The sequence below is a fragment of the Fusarium subglutinans genome (genome assembly GCF_013396075.1).
Source record: "Fusarium subglutinans strain NRRL 66333 chromosome Unknown NRRL66333_c0000190, whole genome shotgun sequence".
Lineage (NCBI taxonomy): Eukaryota > Fungi > Ascomycota > Sordariomycetes > Hypocreales > Nectriaceae > Fusarium > Fusarium subglutinans.
This window is the reverse complement of record NW_023502253.1, coordinates 1-19,695: the sequence shown is the minus strand read 5'-3', so window position 1 is coordinate 19,695 and position 19,695 is coordinate 1. Positions and strand designations below refer to the sequence as shown.

The window sequence follows — 19,695 nt, the reverse complement described above, 5'->3', positions numbered from 1 at the left end:
TCTTGAGTGCTCGCAGCTCCTGGAAAATATTCCTAAGCTGTGTCAATAATCTATCCTTCTCGTCTCTTGAAGCCTCATGCCAGCAATCACTCAACGGTTGCCCATCAATCTTCTCCATTACAATATAAGTCACCCCTTTTTTATCATCTCGAAACGCGCAGTGCAATCTCGGGATAGGGACGTTAGGCGCAAAGGAAGCGAGAAAGAGTAGAGCTGAGGCTTCAGAGAGGTGAACTGTGTGGCCATATTTGACAAGTGTGGTTGAAGACAGATATAGAATTGAGGAGTTTGAGTGTCGCCGGGAAGGCAAGTGTCTAGAAACAGCAATTTGAAGAAGGGTTTTCCAGCGGTTGAAGGGATTATCACTGTAGCCATTGGCCCAGGCTTCATACGGGATTGAGGGGGCAGAAGTTGATAAGATCGGTTTACACATGGTGATGGTCTATTGAGAGATGAGATCTAAATGATCTACAGCTTAAGGATATCTGATCAAAAGTCTGGCCCGTACGGTAGGTTCCATTGGTGTGCTACCTTTTACCGTCTCATGGTCTAAGATATAGTGCTCGCCTTAGGCCACCAAAAGCCATCAAATCCATTGGCCAGTATAAGTGGACCTTTATACATACCATCGACATCAACAAGGAGCTTAGGCGTCTGCAGAATGGCTCTGGGTCAACAATTGGTGACTTGCTTGTTCCTTTTAAAGGATAAAAATGATGATTGGCGCAGCCCTGGGATCCTTTCATTTTCATAATAACCTCGATTTATCCTCGATTTATGTTTATAAGTGCGACTCTTCTGACCTAGAGAAGCATTGCCTAATACGGCTTCAACCTTAGACTTTGAAGTTATCTGTACATTGAACACAATTGAGGCCCAGGTCTCTGTGCAACGGAGTACGGTCCTAAAGCGTTCAAGTTGAACAAGTCTATTTTCTCACTGGGCGTTGTTGAAATATGGGGTTTCACGACTGGCTTTCGGGAAGTCTTCCTTGGTAAGTCCCTGGAGCGGTGACGTCAGATTCGGGCATTGAAGCCCAAAGAGTTTGGTGGTTGGAGAGGCTGGAGCTGAAATTCAATGCCTTATGAATGCGAATACGATTTGGGGTAAGGTAGGCACAGTAGGCAACACAAGGGACATTGTAGCGGTAATAGAGTAATATCAACGTTGAAGCTGAGCTGAGTATTGATATCTTCTGAATTCATAGGTAGTTAACTCGTTCAATCCTTGCAGAAGAACAGCCTGGAGAGCCCTGTTCACGTTGTTCAAGTACCTCACGGACGTGGGGTACCTTGGAGGAATGGCGTCAGACTCTGGAAATCTGCGAGTGAGAGTGTCGATTTAGCGCGTATCTTTCTGATAACCGATACCTTCTCCAAATGCTTGCCACTAGCTGTGTGTCTCAACCAAAGCTTTCGATTTCAGGCACAGGGGTTACAAGACTAGAGATCAAGTTTCTCTTGTGGGATCCAATGCTAACGAGAAGCTTCCTCTCGTGCGTCGTCATAATCCTATCAGTGAGACGTTGCGCTGCTTCGGGGTCGTGGTGATCGGCATCCACATGTAACTACCTATCAATTGGATGCATCTCGTGAAGTGTCCGCTTTTGAGTACTATCTCGTTGTGGTTCAGAACTCAGTCATGTCTTGTCTTTTGTTCATCTGAATGTGGTGTTTTCAGATGAATCTCCAACCCGGATTAACTTTAACATGTCTTTAAATGCTTTTTATCGACGTAAAAGTATGCGCTTTCGGTGTATTTTCGTTAAGCTAGAACTTAGTTCGCAAAATTTGAGGATACCAAGATAGCCTGCACTTGCACTTGTAGATACCTGACCTGACCTGGCCTTACAAATAAATGATTGCAGAATCTGTTGGCTGTAAGAACCTCACCAACCTTCCTCACCAACCCGGACCCTGGGCTGGCTTGCTTCTTCTAGCTGCCCCTCCTCGTCTCCGACTGATAAACTTCTTCCTTCTTCTCCTCCGTTTGGATCCATCAAAACACCTACACTCGTCGTCGCAAAAGTCATTACTCGGACAACCAGATTACATTCATCCATATCACAGCGTATTAGCTTTAGCTTACACTGGGACCAATTCAACAAACACAATCACTCACTGCCCTTGATTGATCCTGGTCACCTTAGATTGCGCCGCCACTAGGTTATTACTGCGCAACATCCATCTTTTGGTTCGACTTGCAAAAGATCTACCCTGGCGCCACTGCCGCACCACGACCGCAATTATCTTGCCGTGCTCATCCCCGATCTACCTATTCTTCTCTTGACTCTGTCTGACACCCTCAACTGTCTGAGCGGTTTTGATAATTCTTGAAAAACAATCTCTACGAAAGAAAACGAACAGAAAATAACCCCACGTCCATCGAGCGAGCACTTACAAGCGCCCCTCTTCCCCCACTTCACCTCGACATCATTTCTTACCGACACCCTAAAGAACCCAGAAGCTGTCGCATCCGACATTGCCATAAACCCGTTGACGATTTCACGACTCTGATCATTGACGACCTGGCGACACAGACGCCAGATACATCTCGACTTGTCCTTGGAATACGGCTCGCAGTGCACTGTCGCGCACAGGCAGATTTGGCGAGTACACCACAATGAACGGCACACAATCCCCTGACGCCCAAAAGGCAACAAATGCCAACACCAACGAGAGCAACAGCAACAATAGCAGTCTTGCAGCTAAGAAGCGCAAGAAGGACTTGAAGCCGATAATTACTATGGAGGGTACAAACCAACCTGCTGGGTATGTATAAAAACGTTTCCTTTCTGGTCTTTGATTCTCGTCGCATTTTGTTTTGGTTATTTATACATACATCTTTCGCATTCTTTCTCCATGTTTTATTTTGTTGCAACCGCATCACCCTACACAGCCTTGATTCGGGGAAACATCTTGGTCGCACATTGCTTTGACATCCCCCTCGAGAACGCTGGTTTTACGGATCGCATGGTACCATCCCAAAATTCTCAAGGCGCCGCTGGTCCGATGTCGCCAACGACCCTGATACAACCCAAATTCTCTAGCCACATCCCAGATCAGCTGTTGCTGCGGCGAGGAGACCAGATCCACAACTTCCATGTGACTGTTTATGAATGAAACAGATACTGGTTTCAGGGAAGATCAAGCATCATTCCATTCATATCGCCAAAATGGACACTCAACAAATATGGCGCGGCATTGCATCACCCTACAGAAGCAGCGAGGGCAGATTGAAACAAGTGTGGACACTGCTCACAGTGGCTGTTCTGGAGCTTGGGGGCCCGTGTGCTTGGGCCTTGATAGGAGTGATGCGACCCCATAAGCCTTGGGCATTCACCAACCTTGGATCACTCGATCGATCACTGGGTCTTCTGTACCTGATTTTGGTCTGCCCTAGAGGTGGTGCAGTCAGTCACTTGCCCGTGGCACCTCTGATTGTGCCTGAAGCTTCTGTTGGCTGATGTATGTGGAGGAGGATGAGAATGTGATGGTGATGGTTGTGCTCATGCTGTCTGATGCGATACCACCTGACTGAGTTGTCCGCGCTTTACCATCACTTCGCATTCTCTATTGTCGCTCCCTCTCTCTGGAACTCGCTTGGCGAGCTGGATATTCGAGCCTTGAGCTCTCAAAGACCCTTTATTCGCCGGGCGGGACGCTCCGTCTTGCGCCGCGTGCCAGCCATCCCATGGTCTCTAGCAGGGCCCTAGAAACAGAAAGCCAAGCGACTGCAGATCCGCAAGAACGCTGAGCCCAGAGTCAAGAAAAGCGAAGCAAATCAAAACCAAAGACAAGGAGCAAGCCCCCGTGCCCAGTCGACCTCTAATCTCCATCAATCTCTCCCTCGACTCGGCCTCGCCTGTTTTATATTATTTTCTCCTTTCTCCTGTTTTTTGGCTTCCACTCGGGCTTTTATGCGCCACAGCTTGCAGTCAACTTCAACCGTTACCATCGTGCACCAGAAGTCTTTGTCATCTTCGTCATTTTCGCCAGATCCTTGTTCTCTCCATCACCTTTCCTTATCCCCCGCTCATAAAACGCCACGCCGCTCACCGGCTTATCTGTTGCGCTGCTCCCACGATTGTCACTATTTTCACTACGTGATTTGATTTGACTTGAGCTGGTGCTCCCGAAGTTGAGGAGCAGAGAAGGACAAAGAAGCAGACTCAACCCCCGACTTATTACCAGCGCAAGCTGCGTCATGTGAAGGCACCATGACCAGCTTTCTCAAATCAAGGTTGCACTTCCCCGTCCCGTTTTATGCTTTGTCGGTAGCGGTTTGGCGCCCGAGCTTAGGCCTGTGTTTCACCGCTGTCGGTCAATTCAGTGCCCGAGTCTTTCTGGTACCGAAATCTTCAACTGGAAGCGCCAGTGAAAGTCTTGACTCGTTGCTACGTTATCGTCTGGATGATGTTTTGATGCTTCCCCGCCATTTCACTACACCCAAGCCCAATCCGGCAAAGGTCCCCCACCACGCGCAAGGCCTCAGCTCTTTCGCCGCCGTCGCTCTCCCACCAAATCTTGCGACCGTGGTTGTTTGATCTGATTGCATTGGCTCCGCCACAATTCTCGTTCATCATCTACACGTCGCCTAGTTGCGCTGATTTTTGCCGCTTCTCTACACATATTTTAAGCCAACGCTGACCTCGTTTCCCCCTTATAGATCCCACCAGCTTTCCGCCATGGCCCACTCCCCCTCTTCGTCGTCCGTCGACGATGCCGCCGAAAATACTGCAGATGAGGAGGATTCTGAGGATTACTGCAAAGGTGGCTACCACCCCGTACAAGTCGGAGAGAAGTTCAAGGATGGAAAATACACCGTGGTTCGCAAGCTAGGATGGGGTCATTTCTCAACCGTCTGGCTGTCCCGCGACAATACCAATGGCAAGCATGTCGCCCTCAAGGTCGTCCGTTCCGCCGCCCACTACACCGAGACCGCCATCGATGAGATCAAACTTCTCAACAAGATTGTTCAAGCCAAGCCCGATCACCCTGGTCGCAAGCACGTTGTGAGTCTTTTAGACTCGTTCGAGCACAAGGGACCCCACGGCACCCACGTCTGTATGGTTTTCGAGGTGCTAGGAGAGAATCTGCTTGGGCTCATCAAGCGCTGGAATCACCGTGGCATTCCCATGCCTCTCGTCAAACAAATCACAAAGCAGGTTCTACTGGGCCTCGACTACCTCCATCGTGAATGCGGTATCATCCACACCGACCTCAAACCAGAAAATGTCCTTATCGAGATTGGGGATGTTGAACAGATCGTTAAGCGCGTCGTCAAACCTGAATCTGCCGAAAAGGAGAACAACCGCAACGGGCGTCGGCGTAGAAGGACTCTCATTACTGGCAGTCAACCACTGCCATCTCCCCTCAACACCAGCTTCAACCAGTCCAACCTTTTCCCCTCGCCGAATACCCACTCTAGTCTTGCTGGTGTCCTGAACGAAGGTAAGCAAGCCATGGATCATCTCGTATATGGTTCAACAATGTCTAATGCGATCTTGTCAGCAGGCAAGTCTTCCAAGGAGGCATCTCCTAAACCATCCGACGATGCCCAAAAGCAACGAGAAAAGTCTGCGTAAGTTATTCGCCACCCAACCAAGAAGTTTTATCAGGCGCTAACAACACTCAAGCGATCTTCTTAGTCGAGAAGTCTCGGGTATCTCTCTAGACAAGTCAAACTCTCCCTCTGCTTCAACAGGCGAAAAGCGCAAGGCAGAAGATGCACACGCTTTTGATGTTATTAGCGTCAAGATTGCAGACCTGGGCAACGCCTGCTGGGTCAATCATCACTTTACCAACGACATCCAGACAAGACAATATAGATCACCTGAGGTTATTTTGGGTTCCAAATGGGGTGCCAGCACTGATGTATGGAGTATGGCAGCTATGGTATGTATAACGATGCCCGCGGTGAAGCTGGCACTGGCTTTTGTAGAGCATTACTGACTGTCCATTAGGTATTTGAGTTAATCACCGGCGATTACTTGTTTGATCCCCAGTCAGGTACCAAGTATGGTAAGGATGATGATCACATTGCTCAAATCATCGAGCTTCTTGGGCCGTTCCCCAAATCTCTATGTCTCAGTGGCAAGTGGAGTCAGGAGATCTTCAACCGAAAGGGAGAATTGCGAAACATCCACCGACTGCGGCATTGGGCTCTACCAGATGTGCTACGCGAGAAGTATCACTTTAAGGAAGACGAAGCAAAGCGTATTGCAGACTTCTTGACCCCAATGTTGGAGTTAGTACCCGACAAACGAGCCAATGCTGGCGGCATGGCAGGACACGTCTGGTTGGAGGATACACCTGGCATGAAGGGGCTGAAGATTGAAGGCCTGGAAGTCGGTGGCCGTGGTGAGGGCATCGACGGCTGGGCGACGGAAGTGAGGAAGAGATAAAGTGATTATAGACGCTTCGGGCATGTCGAATACAGAGAAACAAGCGAAACACAAGTCGACAGTCCAAGGCATCCCACATGACTGACGCATGTGGGATTTGACTGGTCTTTTTTATTGTTTTCTTGATGATCCACACGAACGGCTTGTGGTGCTACATTACACTTGTACATCTTGACGATCTGGAACACCGGCATCTTATCAAGCGAGCCGAGTATGATAATGATGATGATGTATGTAGGCAAGGGAGAGAGCTCATGTAAGGGGTAAAAGACATAACGATTTATCCATTTTCTTGGTGCTCGTTGGTCTAGAGGGTGCTACGCATGGTCAGGCTTTACAATATTATTACATGGAAGACTTGACAGAAGCGTTTGTTGGAATTACTCTAGCCAGAAGACTGAATAGCTGAAAATGATAGACTTGACTTGATTTACCGCGATGATATGAGATTGTGGCGTGACGGGTTGATGCGAGGTGAGGTGAGGTGAGAGTCTGTGTTGGATGGGAGAGGTTACGTTTATGACGTACGTCTGTACGGAGCAGCGAAAACGATGGTATACTTTTTCGTAGCATGTGATGGCAGCATAGGTTATGCCGTTATTGTCTCACGAATACTGAAGGGCACAGCGTTAGTGAATGATGGGATTGGGTGCGATCGAAGATACGGGCAGTGAAGGCATGGCCTCCATAGTACCAGCCCTTGACAGCCAGCTTTCTCTACGGTTAATAAAAGATTGAAGGAACTTGCAGGTCATTACCATACAAAGAACCTCCCTTATCATCACCATTGTTCTTCGGAGAATGACACCTCCCAACGACTCCTAATCGAGGAACTCGTGCAGATGACCATCATGCACACGCCACTCTGGCCAGTAACACCCGCAGAAGACAGGAGAGCGAAGAATTTAGGATATCTTATAGTTTCCTCGAAGAAAATCACACGTAGCAGCCATAGATTTATGACTCAAGGCCCTCCTTGACAGACAAGTCTAGGGTGAGCAAGTTCCAAAGTATTTGCATTATTAAACAAACCCAAACCCAAACCTCATTCCCGTAGTTGTCACCTCCATGGTGCTCGTATAGAATTACATAGTAGATACATATCATTTCTTGCCATTGCCTCGGCGCTTCTTGAGGCTTGCGGCTGGACCCTCATCATCTTCCTCCTTGATCCCTAACTTGCCTGGGAGAGGGACGAAAACTTAGGACTTAAGTTACCTAAGTCTTATGGTCACTTTAGACCAAGTTACTCAAGTCTTATGGTCACTTAGGATCAGAGTCCTGAGTTCTTTTCCCCTCCCCTTGGCTCACTCTTATCACTAGCGAAGTCTTCATGAGCGCTCTCGCTATCTGTGGGAGAGTCTTTAGCGGCGAGAACCTCGTTCATAATACGCTTTCCCTCATCGATCTCTCCGTTGGGGGCACCGCAGGACATGCATCTCCACTGACCAACCTCTGAGAGCGTCTTGGTCCCAGGAGGTGCTTGACCGTTGACAAGTCGGCATGATTTGCAAATGAGAGCAATGCGGTTCTTGGGCGCAGTCTCGTCCTCGCCAAGAAGAACGTCAAAGATACGGTCGTACCAGTGCGATTCAGGGGGTCCGGTCTGGTATGAGGCATACCCAGTTGGCATTGGAGGAGGCTGAGGAGTTCCGGGGGCAATAGGAGGCGGAGGAGGATCAGAGAATTCGGCGTTAGGAGCGAATTCAGCACTTGGTTCCATGGGGTTTGGAGCTGGCATTGGGCTATGCGGGCGCTGGATATTGGCTGTAGGGGGAGGCGGCAGACGTGTTCGTCCGGGAACTCCCTGGGGAGGACCATTAGGTCGCTGCTTGTTGGGTGCATCATCGGCGTTCTGTTCGCCGTCCTTCTTCTTGCCCTTGCTCTTTCCATCAGCTCCGCCGTACTTCTCGATCAATTCCAGAGTAGAGTCATATTTTGTGGCATCCTTGAGTTTCTGGATCGTCTTTGCGCGCTCTGACTGATGGTCCTTGAGACGAGCGCTCAGGTTCTCGATGCGAAAGTTGTAATATGCGGCCAGGGTCGTGCGTGTGACGTAGATGCTGTCATGATATCGTCAGCCTGAGTCGCATACTCTAAGATTCAGGAAGAACTTAGAAGACTTTAGAAAACTTACAGCACTGGACCACCACTAAGACCGCCCCATTCGAACGCGCCGAGGTTGTTATATCCGACAACGAGTAGGAGGACGATCGCATAGACGAGATAGGCGAAACTGAGGTAGAGTGTCCAGATGACGCGGGCGCGGCGAGAGCTTGCGCGAACCTTGTCGAGGGATGCTTGTGTATCGGTGATCTTGGTCGATAGGGTAGAGAGGGTCTTCTCGAAGGAGGCAGTCGAGGAGGATTCGCGCTGCGAAGGTCATGCATGTTAGCTCTGGCAAAGATACAGCGATGGGCGACTTCCATACCCCCCAGGGCCAAAAGGCCACCATTTTGATCAAGGTAAAGGGCGTAACAGTGGGAGAATTTGAGGTAGGTACGAAGAACACAAAGGAAAGACGAAGGAGGGAAACGAAGAAAAGGCAGGAGAAGTGAAAGGAGTGAAGTTAGTTATGGTGGTTTCTTAGTAGCTTGCCAGAAGTGACCTCATTCAGCTGAGCTTGAGCCTGTGGGGGGCAGCCTAAGGTAACTACTAACCTAAGGTACCTAGGTGAGTACCTAGACAGATTTGAGTCCAAGCAGGACAGGCCCCTCATGGAGCAGAAATCATCAGAATTTAGGGTAACAAATATTAACTCAGCAAAGAATATCCTCAATTTAGTAAAGTTACAGTAAGTTTATCCTAAGTTACCTAAGTCTTTTGGTAATTTAGGTAAATGTAGCCTAAGTTTAGGATGACTTTTACTGAGTTTATTTTGACACCCTACTCCGTATATCAAGCTGGAGATCTGTTGTTTTCTTGCCCGCCCAGGGCAGGACAGGACAGGACAGGGAGCTTTAGCTTGTAGGGGGCCTGTAGTGGCTCCACTGATGCTAAATTTGGAGCTCAACGACGAGAGAGAACTTGATAGCGGTTATGGCTAGATAATGTTTGAGGTTTTGTTACTTGTTAAACTAAATGTAACTGTCTAATTGCAGAATTCAGCCTTTCAAGATACTTCGACTCGAGTATAGTAGAGTGACTTATCACTAAGGTGCCTAGTATTCTGTATATCTTAGGCATCCAGATATTACAAGTTACAGGTCACAGGCCACAGGCGATGTTACAGGCGAGTGCAGCTCTCGACCTGCAACAATGGGCCAGCCACCTGGCCTGGATCAAATTGAACTGTCGTTCGAATACCTTGTGCTCTCCATGCCTAAGCTAGTTCAAGACTCCCAAATTGTCATGGACATCAAAACCAAAGAATCAAGCAAGCTATTGCTGACTTGCAAACGTGCAATACGGCCCCTGAGCGGCTGAGCCACAATTATTAACTAAACGCCACAATCCTACCCCAGAAATTTGACGGGATCGGTCATGGCTCGGAAGCAAGTGCTGTAACTCTGTCCATTGAGAGACCCTGCAACTCCTTTCATCAGCTTAACTACTGCCAACTTCGGCATCGTCATGAAGGCGTTTTGTTGAGTGGCCTACTATTCCCTTTACATTGATCTTCTAGACTTTCTTTTGTCTCTCTGTATTTTCCTGCCTCAAAGATTCGTATTCAATATTTAAATTACGCGCGTCCCTTGGTATCTTAAGACGTTGGTCTTTGACCCAAGGGAGCCATCATGTTCCAAGTTAGTTCCCCGTGATAATTACCTATCTGTTTGCACTTCATATGGGTAACGACTGACAAGTTTCAGCGGTTCAAAAGCGCCATCGATCGGACAATCGCCGAAGAACAAGCCCGCTCTCAAACAGCTGCGCAATCCAGGTCCCCATCGAGAACCCGCTCAACATCGTCGCGCAAGGGCGATGGCACACCAGCTCAGCGCGCAAAGGCTAGGAAACAAGCTGCTGATGCTGGCGACGCACCGAACCCAGATCCTGCCGTATTCGAGGCTGCTTTTGTGATCGATGACGAGAGTGAGCCGAGCCGAGCTACTACCCCGATGCCCCCGGCTGCGAACGACGATTCGAAGACCGACAATGGTGACACCCAGAACAACGCATCGGACGAAAAGAACGCAGATGATTCCAAGGATGAGGCAACTTCGCGCAAGAGTCAGGATGGTGGAGATGGCCCCTCAGCGGCCAAGCCAGAGGCACCCAAGTCTCAAGAGTTGAGCCCTGAGATTCGCCAGAAGCTGCGCAAACTGGAGAAACTCGAAGCGACGTATCCCGGTAAGGCTATATCTACGAATGCGCATGCCAGGAAGTGGAAACTAATACATGTTCAAAGAATTACTTCGATCTTACCGTGTCGCCCATAGGCGAGCGACAGCGATCGAACCATTCGAGAAAGCCCTCCGAGAAAACACTCCATTGACTTCGATCAGTGAACCCGAAGCTCTCGTCGAGTATATCAACCAACTGAACCTCCGAAGCGACATGGTGATGCAGGAGCTGAAGAAGGTTTCGACAGATAAGGAAGAGTTGCAGAAGAAGCACAACGAAACCGAGGCAAAGGCCAAGAAATTGGAGGAAGAGCTTGCGGCACTCAAGTCAGGAGACTCTACCCAGCCAAAAACCGAGGAATCTGAAGCTCCCAAGGACGATAAGCACGAAGATACTCCCCCTGAGGGCCCCGAAAAGTCCAAGTCTCCTGTTTCCTCCGTCATGGGGATGTTTTCTCCCAAACATAAGCCACAAAAGTCTCTATCTGAGGTTACTGAATCTATTACTGAACCCAGGGACAGGAGCGAGGAGTTCTTCTCTTACGATGATGAAATTCCCCAGCTTCAGGCTGACCTTACATCAAAGTCCGAGGAAATAGAGAAGCTCAAATCCGAGGTTGAGGGTCTCCAGAAGGAGCTTACTACCGTCAAGGAGAACAGCGCTGGTCTGGTTGCGAACCTGGAGAATGCGACTCGGGAGCTCAGTGAGTCTCGCGATGCTGCCGCAGCCAAGGAGTCCCTGCAGACCCAGCTTGATGAGCGCAACAAAGAGATTGAGTCTCTGAACCAACGATTGGAAGAGGCGCAAAAGCAACTCAAGAAGCTGGAGGAGGACAAGAGTACGCATACAGCCAAGGTCGATGAGTTGGAGGTTTCACTTGCTTCATCAGACAAACGCGCGAGCGAACTGGACGCCGAGTTGGCCAAGGCTTCAAATGCCAAGAACATCTCCAAGAAGCTGATAGACGACCTAAACAGCCAGATCGAGTCCCTGAAGAAGGAAAAGACAGAGAGCCAGACCAAGATTGACGATCTGACCAAGAAACTGGAATCGAAGCCTGCTCCTGCTGCTCCCACTCCTGCTGCAACTCCAGCGCCTGTGGTTTCACAACCTGCTGCGGCCACGGGAGGTGGAAACAAGAAGAAGAACAAAAAGAAGAAGGGTAAGGGTGGCGCCGGTGGTGCTGCAGCTCCGGCTGTAGAGGCCGCTGTGGAGACTCCTGAGCCAGCAGCTTCCGCTGAGTCTGAAGGAAATGCTGAGCTTGAGGCGGAGATCGCCAAGCTGAAGGAGGAAGTTGCTGAGAAGGATACGCAGATTGAGCGCCTGAGCAAGAGGCGCAAGACTGAGGAGGATCTGCGCGAGGAGATTGAGTCGCTTCAAGAGAACCTGCTCACCATTGGCCAAGATCATGTTGAGGCCAAGGAGAAGATTAAGGAGCTCGAGGCAGAGAAGTTGGAACTCAAGACACAGATTGCTGATCTTGAGAAGAAAATTGACTCATCTGCTTCAGATGCCGAAGTCAGCACCAAGCTCCAAAGCGAGATGGAGTCCTTGAAGACAGAATACGACGAGCTCAAGGAGAAGACGACCACCCTGCAAGCCGACCTGGGTGCTGCCCAGCAACTTGCCCAGAACCGATTCAAGGATCTTACAGACCTGCGTGAGGTGCTACAAAAGGCGCAGCCTGAGTTGAAGAGCTTGCGTCAAGAGTCTGCTACACTAAAAACTACGAAGGAGGAGCTCACAGCCAAGACCAAGGAGCTTAAGGATATGGAGAAGCGAGAGAAGGATCTCAAGCAAGATGTGGAGCGTGTCCAGAAGTTAGCCTCTGATCGCGAGACTGAGCTTAAGGGTCTACAGGAGAAATTGGCCACCGAGACAAACGCCAAACTTCGTCTCGAAGACGCCCAACGGGTTTCTGGACGAGACCTTCGCCGATCTGAAGCTGAGAAGGTTGAGATTAGTGCAAAGGCTGAGAAGATGGAGGCAGAGCTCAAGACAGTACAGGAGGAGCTCGGCAAGCTGCGACCCAAGGTGAAGGAACTGGAAGAGCAGATGCACAAACTGAAGCGGGAGAAGACGGCAGCACAAGAGGAGGCTGAGTTCAAGACGCAGCAGTACAGCAATGCTCAGGGTCTGTTGAGTAGTATGCGAGACCAGACGGCGGAGATGTCTGTGCAGCTGAAGGAGTCCAAGTCGCAGGCTGAATCGCTGGAGGAGGAGCTTGCTGAGGTTCAGCGACTACTTCAGGAGCGTACCCGCGAGGGCGAGACGATGCGACGATTGTTGGCGGATGTCGATGAGCGTGCCGATAACAAGGTTCGAGAGATGAGGGCGCGAATGGAGGCCGCTGTTGAGGAGCGAGATCGTATTGAGGATGAGTCTAGTACACTTGCGCGACGCAAGACACGCGAGACAGAAGACTTGAAGCTGAAGCTGAAGGATCTGGAACGCGAGGTCAAGACTCTGACACATGAACGAGATGAGCTTGAGCAGCGTGAGAAGGAGTGGCGCCGACGACGAGAAGAGCTAGAATCGGTGGAAAAGAAGGCTGAGGCTGAGGCGGACGAGCTCAGAACAACAGCATCGCAGCTGCGTACAGCTCTCGATGCATCAGAGAAGCAAGTTCGTGATGTTGAGAAGCAGCGAGCCGAGTTACGACGAATGTTGGAGGAGGCAAGGCAACGATATGAGAAGGTATCCAAGGATCTCAAGTCAGTGCAGACCAAGCTCGTGGCCAACTCAAGCCGTAGCTCGTTCGACTCAGTACGAAGCGGAAGCAATGGCTCGCCGGCCGCTGGCGGAACTCCAGATACGGTCTACCTCAAGACAATTCTGCTGCAGTTCTTGGAGCAGAAGGACACCAAGCTAAGAGCCCAGCTTGTGCCGGTGCTGGGCAAGCTCTTGCGCTTTGACAAGTAAGTATTGACTACGTACAACCTTGATGGGCCTGGACTAATCTCGTGTATAGGACGGATGAGCAAAAGTGGCAGAAGGCAGTGCAGCACATTGAGGTTAAATAGATGATGCTTGGTGAGGATGAAGGAGACTTGTAATGCATGGAATGGCGTTTGGGTCGGGTAACGCCGTTGAGGTCTGTAATGAGACGATATCGGATGCAAGTGTAGGATTACTGTGAATAAAACAACCGAGTGTTGTTGAAACTGCCAATGCCTCTAAAAAGGGATCGTGATGGTGTTGAATGTCGTTGAAGCTATAGTGGGGATCCAGGGAGTAGATGTTAAGCCTCACGCCTCTACTTGAAAGTCATGAACACGCTATAAAGCCATTCCTTGATCTGAGAGGTCAATTCACCCGTTAATTTCTAAATACGGTAACTAATATGTGGCTTGGCTGATCAACAACGTTGTTTCCTCACGCTTTCTTTTCTTTGTAAGCTTGTCAAGATCGCGATGAGGACCGATCAATTCATCATCTTGACCCCACGTCGACGTCATGATAGAACCTCACACTGCAAAAGACTCCAATTGTTGTTTCACTTGTCTTACCCTCTCCTTCCTCCTCTCACAATTCACGGATCACTTCCTCCGCCATCTTTCGTCATGGATTGAGCAGGAGACAAAGTGCTGATCTCATCATGAGCTCGTCATTGTCATTGGTCATTGGGTGCATGAGACGAGAGAGGGCCATAAGTTAAGATGGGCATTGGTTGAGCTGCCAGTTCTTGCCAGTTGCAGTTTCTGCCTTTTATTGTGTACCCCTCTTTTTTCTTATTTAAAGGATTGTTTGTTTGTTATAAGAATCATGTCCAGGCAGTTTCTTATTCTCGGCTCCAGAAGCTTTCTTGCACCTTCACTTCGACTCACGACTCCTTTTGTTAACAACTCTTGTGTCTCAACCCCAAGTCAACTAAGAACCTTTCAGTCGAGTAGCAGAAAATACTTTCAGTTCACTACAGCTACTACAATGTCGGGAACACAACCAGCAAGTGGTGGCGAGCACCGAGACTTTTCTCGCGATGCTTTGTTTGATCTCTCGGGCAAGGTTGCTCTCGTAACAGGTACGTCTATCTATCTCAACGACATCATCAGTGAGAAACGCGGCTAACAGATGCCTTCAGGTGGTGGCTCTGGCATCGGTCTCATGGCCACTCAAGCTCTCGCCGTCAACGGCGCAAAGGTCTACATCACCGGCCGCACAAAGGAGAAGCTCGACACCGTCGTCGAGGAGTACGGCAAGAACATCGCCGGCGAGATCATCCCCATCCAAGCCGACATCGGCAACAAGGAGGGCATTCAGAAGCTGTATGAGGAGTACTCCTCCCGCGAGAACTGCCTCTGCATTCTCGTCAACAACGCTGGTGTTTCAAGCACCTCTTTCCAGGTCGAGGCCGACTCTGCGCAGGAGATGAAGGAGAACCTCTTCGACAACAAGGATGCTACATTCGAGGACTGGAACTCGACGTACAACACCAACGTTACGGGTATGTATTTCACCACCGCTGCTTTCTTGCCGCTCTTGCAGAAGAGCAGTGAGAAGCATCAGGGCTGGAGTTCCACAGTCATCAACATAAGCTCCATCAGCGGTCTTATCCAGAAGTCTCAGCACCACTTTGCCTACAACGCCTCCAAGGGCGCAGCCGTGCATCTCACACGCATGCTCGCCGCCGAGATCGTGAGCAATAAGCTCAAGATCCGCGTCAACGGCATTGCGCCCGGTGTCTTCCCCTCTGAGATGACCACCGATGGCAGCGACGAGGCGCAGAAGAGCTTCATCCCCAAGGAGAAGTATGCTGAGAAGGTCCCCGCTGGACGGGCTGGCAAGGATCAGGATATGGCTGCTACAGTGCTGTTCTTTGCTACGAACCAGTACCTGGTGGGACAGACTGTTGCTGTTGATGGTGGTTACACTATTGCCGCTGGTCAGTAAACTTGAGAGGGGGACAAAAGCTGTACTATAGAGGGATATGACATAATGAATCAACCGTAATGATTGACAAGCACGACTTCAATTCGTCTTAGTGATGACTGCACGGCTTACTTATACTAACTTGAATACTTGTGCCCTAGTTACAAATGTTTGAAGCTGGAAGTGAATAACCTTGGTCATATGAACATGTCACTCACTCACTCTCTCTGGCATGAGGTGAGTTGTGCTTTAGTATAAGTTACAGCACCGACAAGCCATGAACTTAAGATGATTGACCACAACAATCCGCAGAGAGAGTCAATTGCTGAGGGTGAAACGAGTGATGGAGTCAGTCAATATTCTGGAGTCACTCACTCACTGCTCAACACCGTTTATGTACCCAAAGGGCAATTGCTGAAGACTGATTGATTGATGATCCTTTTCAGTCAAACTCCAACTCACTCGCTTCAACAACAAGACAGCTCATCACCCACCGCCAACAAAAAGAACACATCACCAACATACAACCTACAGATTCAGAAGCTAAAAGTGCAAAAGAGAAACTCCGGTACAGGGAATCGAACCCTGGGCTCCGCGGTACTTGTTCTCTCAGGTTATGAGAGCGCGAAATGTTAGCCACTACACCATACCGGATGACAAGGCTGCTAATTGGTTGAAAATTAGCTTCGCAAGGAAAACTTATATGTGCAATGCGGCTGTGTTACCAATAGAAATCGTGAAGCTTCAACCATACATGATAAATGATATGCTTTGACTAGTCTCGTAAGAGGCTACATATCATACACAACTTGGTGGCGGCTCCGAGAACCCTGATGGCCCTAAGAAAGGGAAGGACAAAGTTCGTCAAGACTCATTGGCAGCAATGAAAGGACACGTGCATTGACAAAGTTTAGCATGAAAGTCCAGGAATGATCTACAGCCTCACTTTCTGTTGAGTCACATCTCGGAGTTTAATATCTACAGACACGTACACAAGTCACAAGTCACTCCGAATGCCGGCCCATTCTATCCTCATTGGCCTCCCTCTATGGCACGTCATTCACAACAGAACTTGTTCTTGATAGCATCATCATGTAGGATTATTGAAATACACCTTGCTTTGACTTATACAACCGACGTGATCGAGACAAACTTGGCAAACAAGCTTTATTGTAAGCTCCACCATTTGTCTCTCAGGCTCTGGAGACACGCACATGCTCACATTCCCGCAGCACAAACGTGTCTTTAAACAAACCCCCATCTTATCAATCTCTCACAAATAAACATCACAAGTCCTGAACAATATGTCCCTCTTACACGCTGAACGTGTGTACATCTTCAAGCCACAGCGCCACATATTAACTTTTCTTATTCCTCTCTCATCTTGCTCCACCCGATAAGCTCCCGCTGTCTAACTCCACCACTCACCCAAATCCCTGGCCTGGCCTGGCCTCCCGTCCACACTCCCCCCTCCCTCGGTAGGTACTCTTTTGGTGAGACGTCACTGGGAATGTACCTCTTTTGCCAATGGCTTGGTCCCGCTGCAATAGCGGCTTCACCCGCGCACATCAGTCAGAACATGCTTAGGTTATGTCCCTTACTTACCCAAGAATATGGCTCACGCTTAACCTCTAGAGGAAGCGAACCAGCCCCCAAATGGTAGTGTATCGTAGTGTAGGGCTGAAGTCAAGGCACTTTCTTTCATGGGCCTGCGACAGCATGTCAAGTAGACTTTTTTTCGTCGTTCCGTCAATCAGATCAGCATTCTCATCCATCCCACAGACAGACGGACATGGCAATGCAGCAAGTGCTTGGGTAAACAATTCATTTCGCTATTGCCTAGCTATTCCCTTCGAAAGGGCAACCGTAATCCAATCTCTGCTCAAGGTCAGAAGGTTGTGCCTCTGCCTCGGCACGCGCCCGCATACAGTCGATACTCGTTGACCAGAAATCATCCAGTGATGTTCAAGTCTACGGCCATGACTAGCCATCACGTGTACGCACAACGCTTGCATCCTGGTAGTCCAAATAAAATAGCTCCCTAAACCCCAGCGGAGTCTGCTGGGAGGGGCCATACAAGATAACGCCAAACATCCATCCATGCTGTACCTCGCTGTCCACAATCTCTCGCCCTTAACAACCTCGAAGATGACATGACTTCAGAGGGGCGAGGTGAACAAGACAAGACCGAAATCCATGATAGAAAATGAAGTCAAAGAAAACTGTGGAGTGGTGTGACATGATCGCAAAGGGGTCAGGGTCAGGTATATATGCACTCCGGGTATCGTGAAGATGAGAGTCCCTAATGCTATGGTGTATCGCCCAAAAGAAAAAAGTAAATGTGCCGTGGTTCCGATTGATCCTCATATACTGACCCAGCCATTTGGGTTCAGCGGAGAAAAATGAAATGAAATGAAGTGAAGTGAAGTGAACCTTCAGTGACAACCATCACTGCTCAGAAGACAAGCGGCAAACGAAGGACAGGCTACGCCGTGGCCAACGAGATTCGAAAGCGCCCAACTTTGTGAAGGGCACTAGTTCAGACTGACATCCTTAAATGGCTCCAGGAGTGACTCTTTAAACCATTTAGCATTGTCAAAGGCAGTCCAGAGCTTGGAGGCCTTATTGACATCAATCTTGCAAGCCTGTTGGGCGTCGGTCTTGCGGAAGCCTTTCCCTCGCCTGAAATTGGCGAGTCTGCCGATAAAGATGCGTCTCTTGCTGGCCAAGTACGTCGCACAGTCAAGGCGCAGAAGACTTGCCAGCATTACTTCGTCAGGAGAAAGAAGATGTCGATGGGGATCATTGCTGTTGTCGAGTGGATGCCCCTTCCAATCCACCTTGAACCAGTTCTTTTGCGCGGGGACCACGCTCGGTGGTGGACAGAGATCCGGCAGTGACGCGAAATCTTTGTCTGGGCCTTGAGACCGAGGTTTCGACTCAACGATGTTGGCATCATTGGCACTGAGCTGAGGCGTTGGTCGTCTAGGGCTGTTAGTAGGCTGAACGCGAATAGTTCGCCCGGCAGGTTTCGCAACACGATTATTATCGGTGCGAGGCCGAGATATCTTGGGGGCTTTGGCTGCCAAGGGACGAGCGCGTGCTTTGGCTTGAGCTATGCGATGATTGTCCTCACGAGCCTGCCTAGTGACTGACAGCATCCATGCCTTTGGGTTTTGTGCGTAAGATGAGTTGAGTTGCGATTGAAACGAAGCCACAAGCTCGTAGTCATTGCGTGTTGGGGGTTGCACCTCAACAAAGATCTTGTCGTTGATATTCTTTTGGATGTGTTCCTCAATCGTTCGACTATGGCCACGATCCTCAAGGGTTGCGAATAGAGAAGTCTGGGGTGGACTGGAAGGCGCATCTTCTGGGTAGAGGACCATATCACGGCCCGTTGAGCTTGTTGGTGTCTCGGTGGTGGCCATTGGTCGGTTGCAAGGCGAAATGGGAGGAGACATCGGAGTCTGCCCTGAAGCGTTCTTGCTGGAGGAGAAGGAGGAGTCGGCCTGTACGGTGTGGTAATGGAAGCTATCGTGTGCTTGGTCTGGAGGCGACATCAGACTGTTGATATGCATCCTGGAAGGAATTGAGGCAGGATGGGCTGGAGGAGGCATTGCGCTGGTCGCTTGCGCAGAGCGAGGAGAATTGGCCGCCATTGTTGTAGTGTTGTTTGTGCTGTTTGACGGGCCGGATGGTGAGTTGTGAGGAGGAAATAGTTGGATAGAGGGGAGGGGGAAAGACGAAGTTCGTTCAGTCTGCAATTTGACTGACGAGATTGTATTGTCGTCGAAAGTGGTAGAAGGTTGCATGGCGTAGATAAAGCGAAAGTGGTTTGTCAGCCACGAGAAGCAATCAGTCAGTCAGTCGTCACAATGGCTGTGACGTGGACAATAGGGAGTGTGGCGAAACCGCTGAGATCTTTTAGAACAGTCTAAAAGGGCGAGGGGCTCTCAATTAATAGGCTCAGACGAAAGACCTGAATAAGCCCGAATGAGTCTTGTCGACTTTGTTTGCGTATGCCCAACCCAAAAGTGTATGTAAGTGCGCTGTCAGTGACTGGATGGGCGCCTAGACCAGAGTAGGCAGCAACAGGGCGGCGAAACTGGAGGGGGGGCGAGGGGGGCGGAGTT

General features: G+C 49.7%; 6 protein-coding genes across 6 annotated transcripts; 4 read left to right on the top strand and 2 right to left on the bottom strand.

Moving 5' to 3' along the window:
* Positions 1-2,622: 2,622 nt before the first annotated feature.
* FSUBG_10746 (CMGC SRPK kinase) lies at positions 2,623-3,049 on the top strand (the record flags this gene model as incomplete). The annotated part of the gene is made up of 2 exons (XM_036675355.1): positions 2,623-2,771; positions 2,998-3,049. 2 exons carry the CDS (start codon positions 2,623-2,625, stop codon positions 3,047-3,049), a joined length of 201 nt encoding a protein of 66 aa, XP_036533754.1.
* Positions 3,050-4,687: 1,638 nt separating this feature from the next.
* FSUBG_10745 (CMGC SRPK kinase) lies at positions 4,688-6,406 on the top strand (the record flags this gene model as incomplete). The annotated part of the gene is made up of 4 exons (XM_036675354.1): positions 4,688-5,453; positions 5,517-5,583; positions 5,639-5,897; positions 5,966-6,406. The coding sequence occupies 4 exons, from the start codon at positions 4,688-4,690 to the stop codon at positions 6,404-6,406; spliced, it is 1,533 nt and encodes a 510-aa protein (XP_036533753.1).
* Positions 6,407-7,509: 1,103 nt separating this feature from the next.
* Positions 7,510-8,861, bottom strand: FSUBG_10744 (uncharacterized protein; the record flags this gene model as incomplete). The annotated part of the gene is made up of 4 exons (XM_036675353.1): positions 7,510-7,607; positions 7,718-8,469; positions 8,544-8,779; positions 8,838-8,861. 4 exons carry the CDS (start codon positions 8,859-8,861, stop codon positions 7,510-7,512), a joined length of 1,110 nt encoding a protein of 369 aa, XP_036533752.1.
* A 1,282-nt stretch (positions 8,862-10,143) lies between these two features.
* On the top strand, positions 10,144-13,716 carry FSUBG_10743 (vesicular transport protein; the record flags this gene model as incomplete). Its single annotated transcript, XM_036675352.1, has 4 exons — positions 10,144-10,152; positions 10,219-10,699; positions 10,758-13,611; positions 13,665-13,716. The coding sequence occupies 4 exons, from the start codon at positions 10,144-10,146 to the stop codon at positions 13,714-13,716; spliced, it is 3,396 nt and encodes a 1,131-aa protein (XP_036533751.1).
* Positions 13,717-14,620: 904 nt separating this feature from the next.
* On the top strand, positions 14,621-15,583 carry FSUBG_10742 (gluconate 5-dehydrogenase; the record flags this gene model as incomplete). The annotated part of the gene is made up of 2 exons (XM_036675351.1): positions 14,621-14,714; positions 14,775-15,583. 2 exons carry the CDS (start codon positions 14,621-14,623, stop codon positions 15,581-15,583), a joined length of 903 nt encoding a protein of 300 aa, XP_036533750.1.
* A 2,513-nt stretch (positions 15,584-18,096) lies between these two features.
* On the bottom strand, positions 18,097-19,374 carry FSUBG_10741 (uncharacterized protein; the record flags this gene model as incomplete). Its single annotated transcript, XM_036675350.1, has 1 exon — positions 18,097-19,374. One exon carries the CDS (start codon positions 19,372-19,374, stop codon positions 18,097-18,099), a length of 1,278 nt encoding a protein of 425 aa, XP_036533749.1.
* Positions 19,375-19,695: the final 321 nt, after the last annotated feature.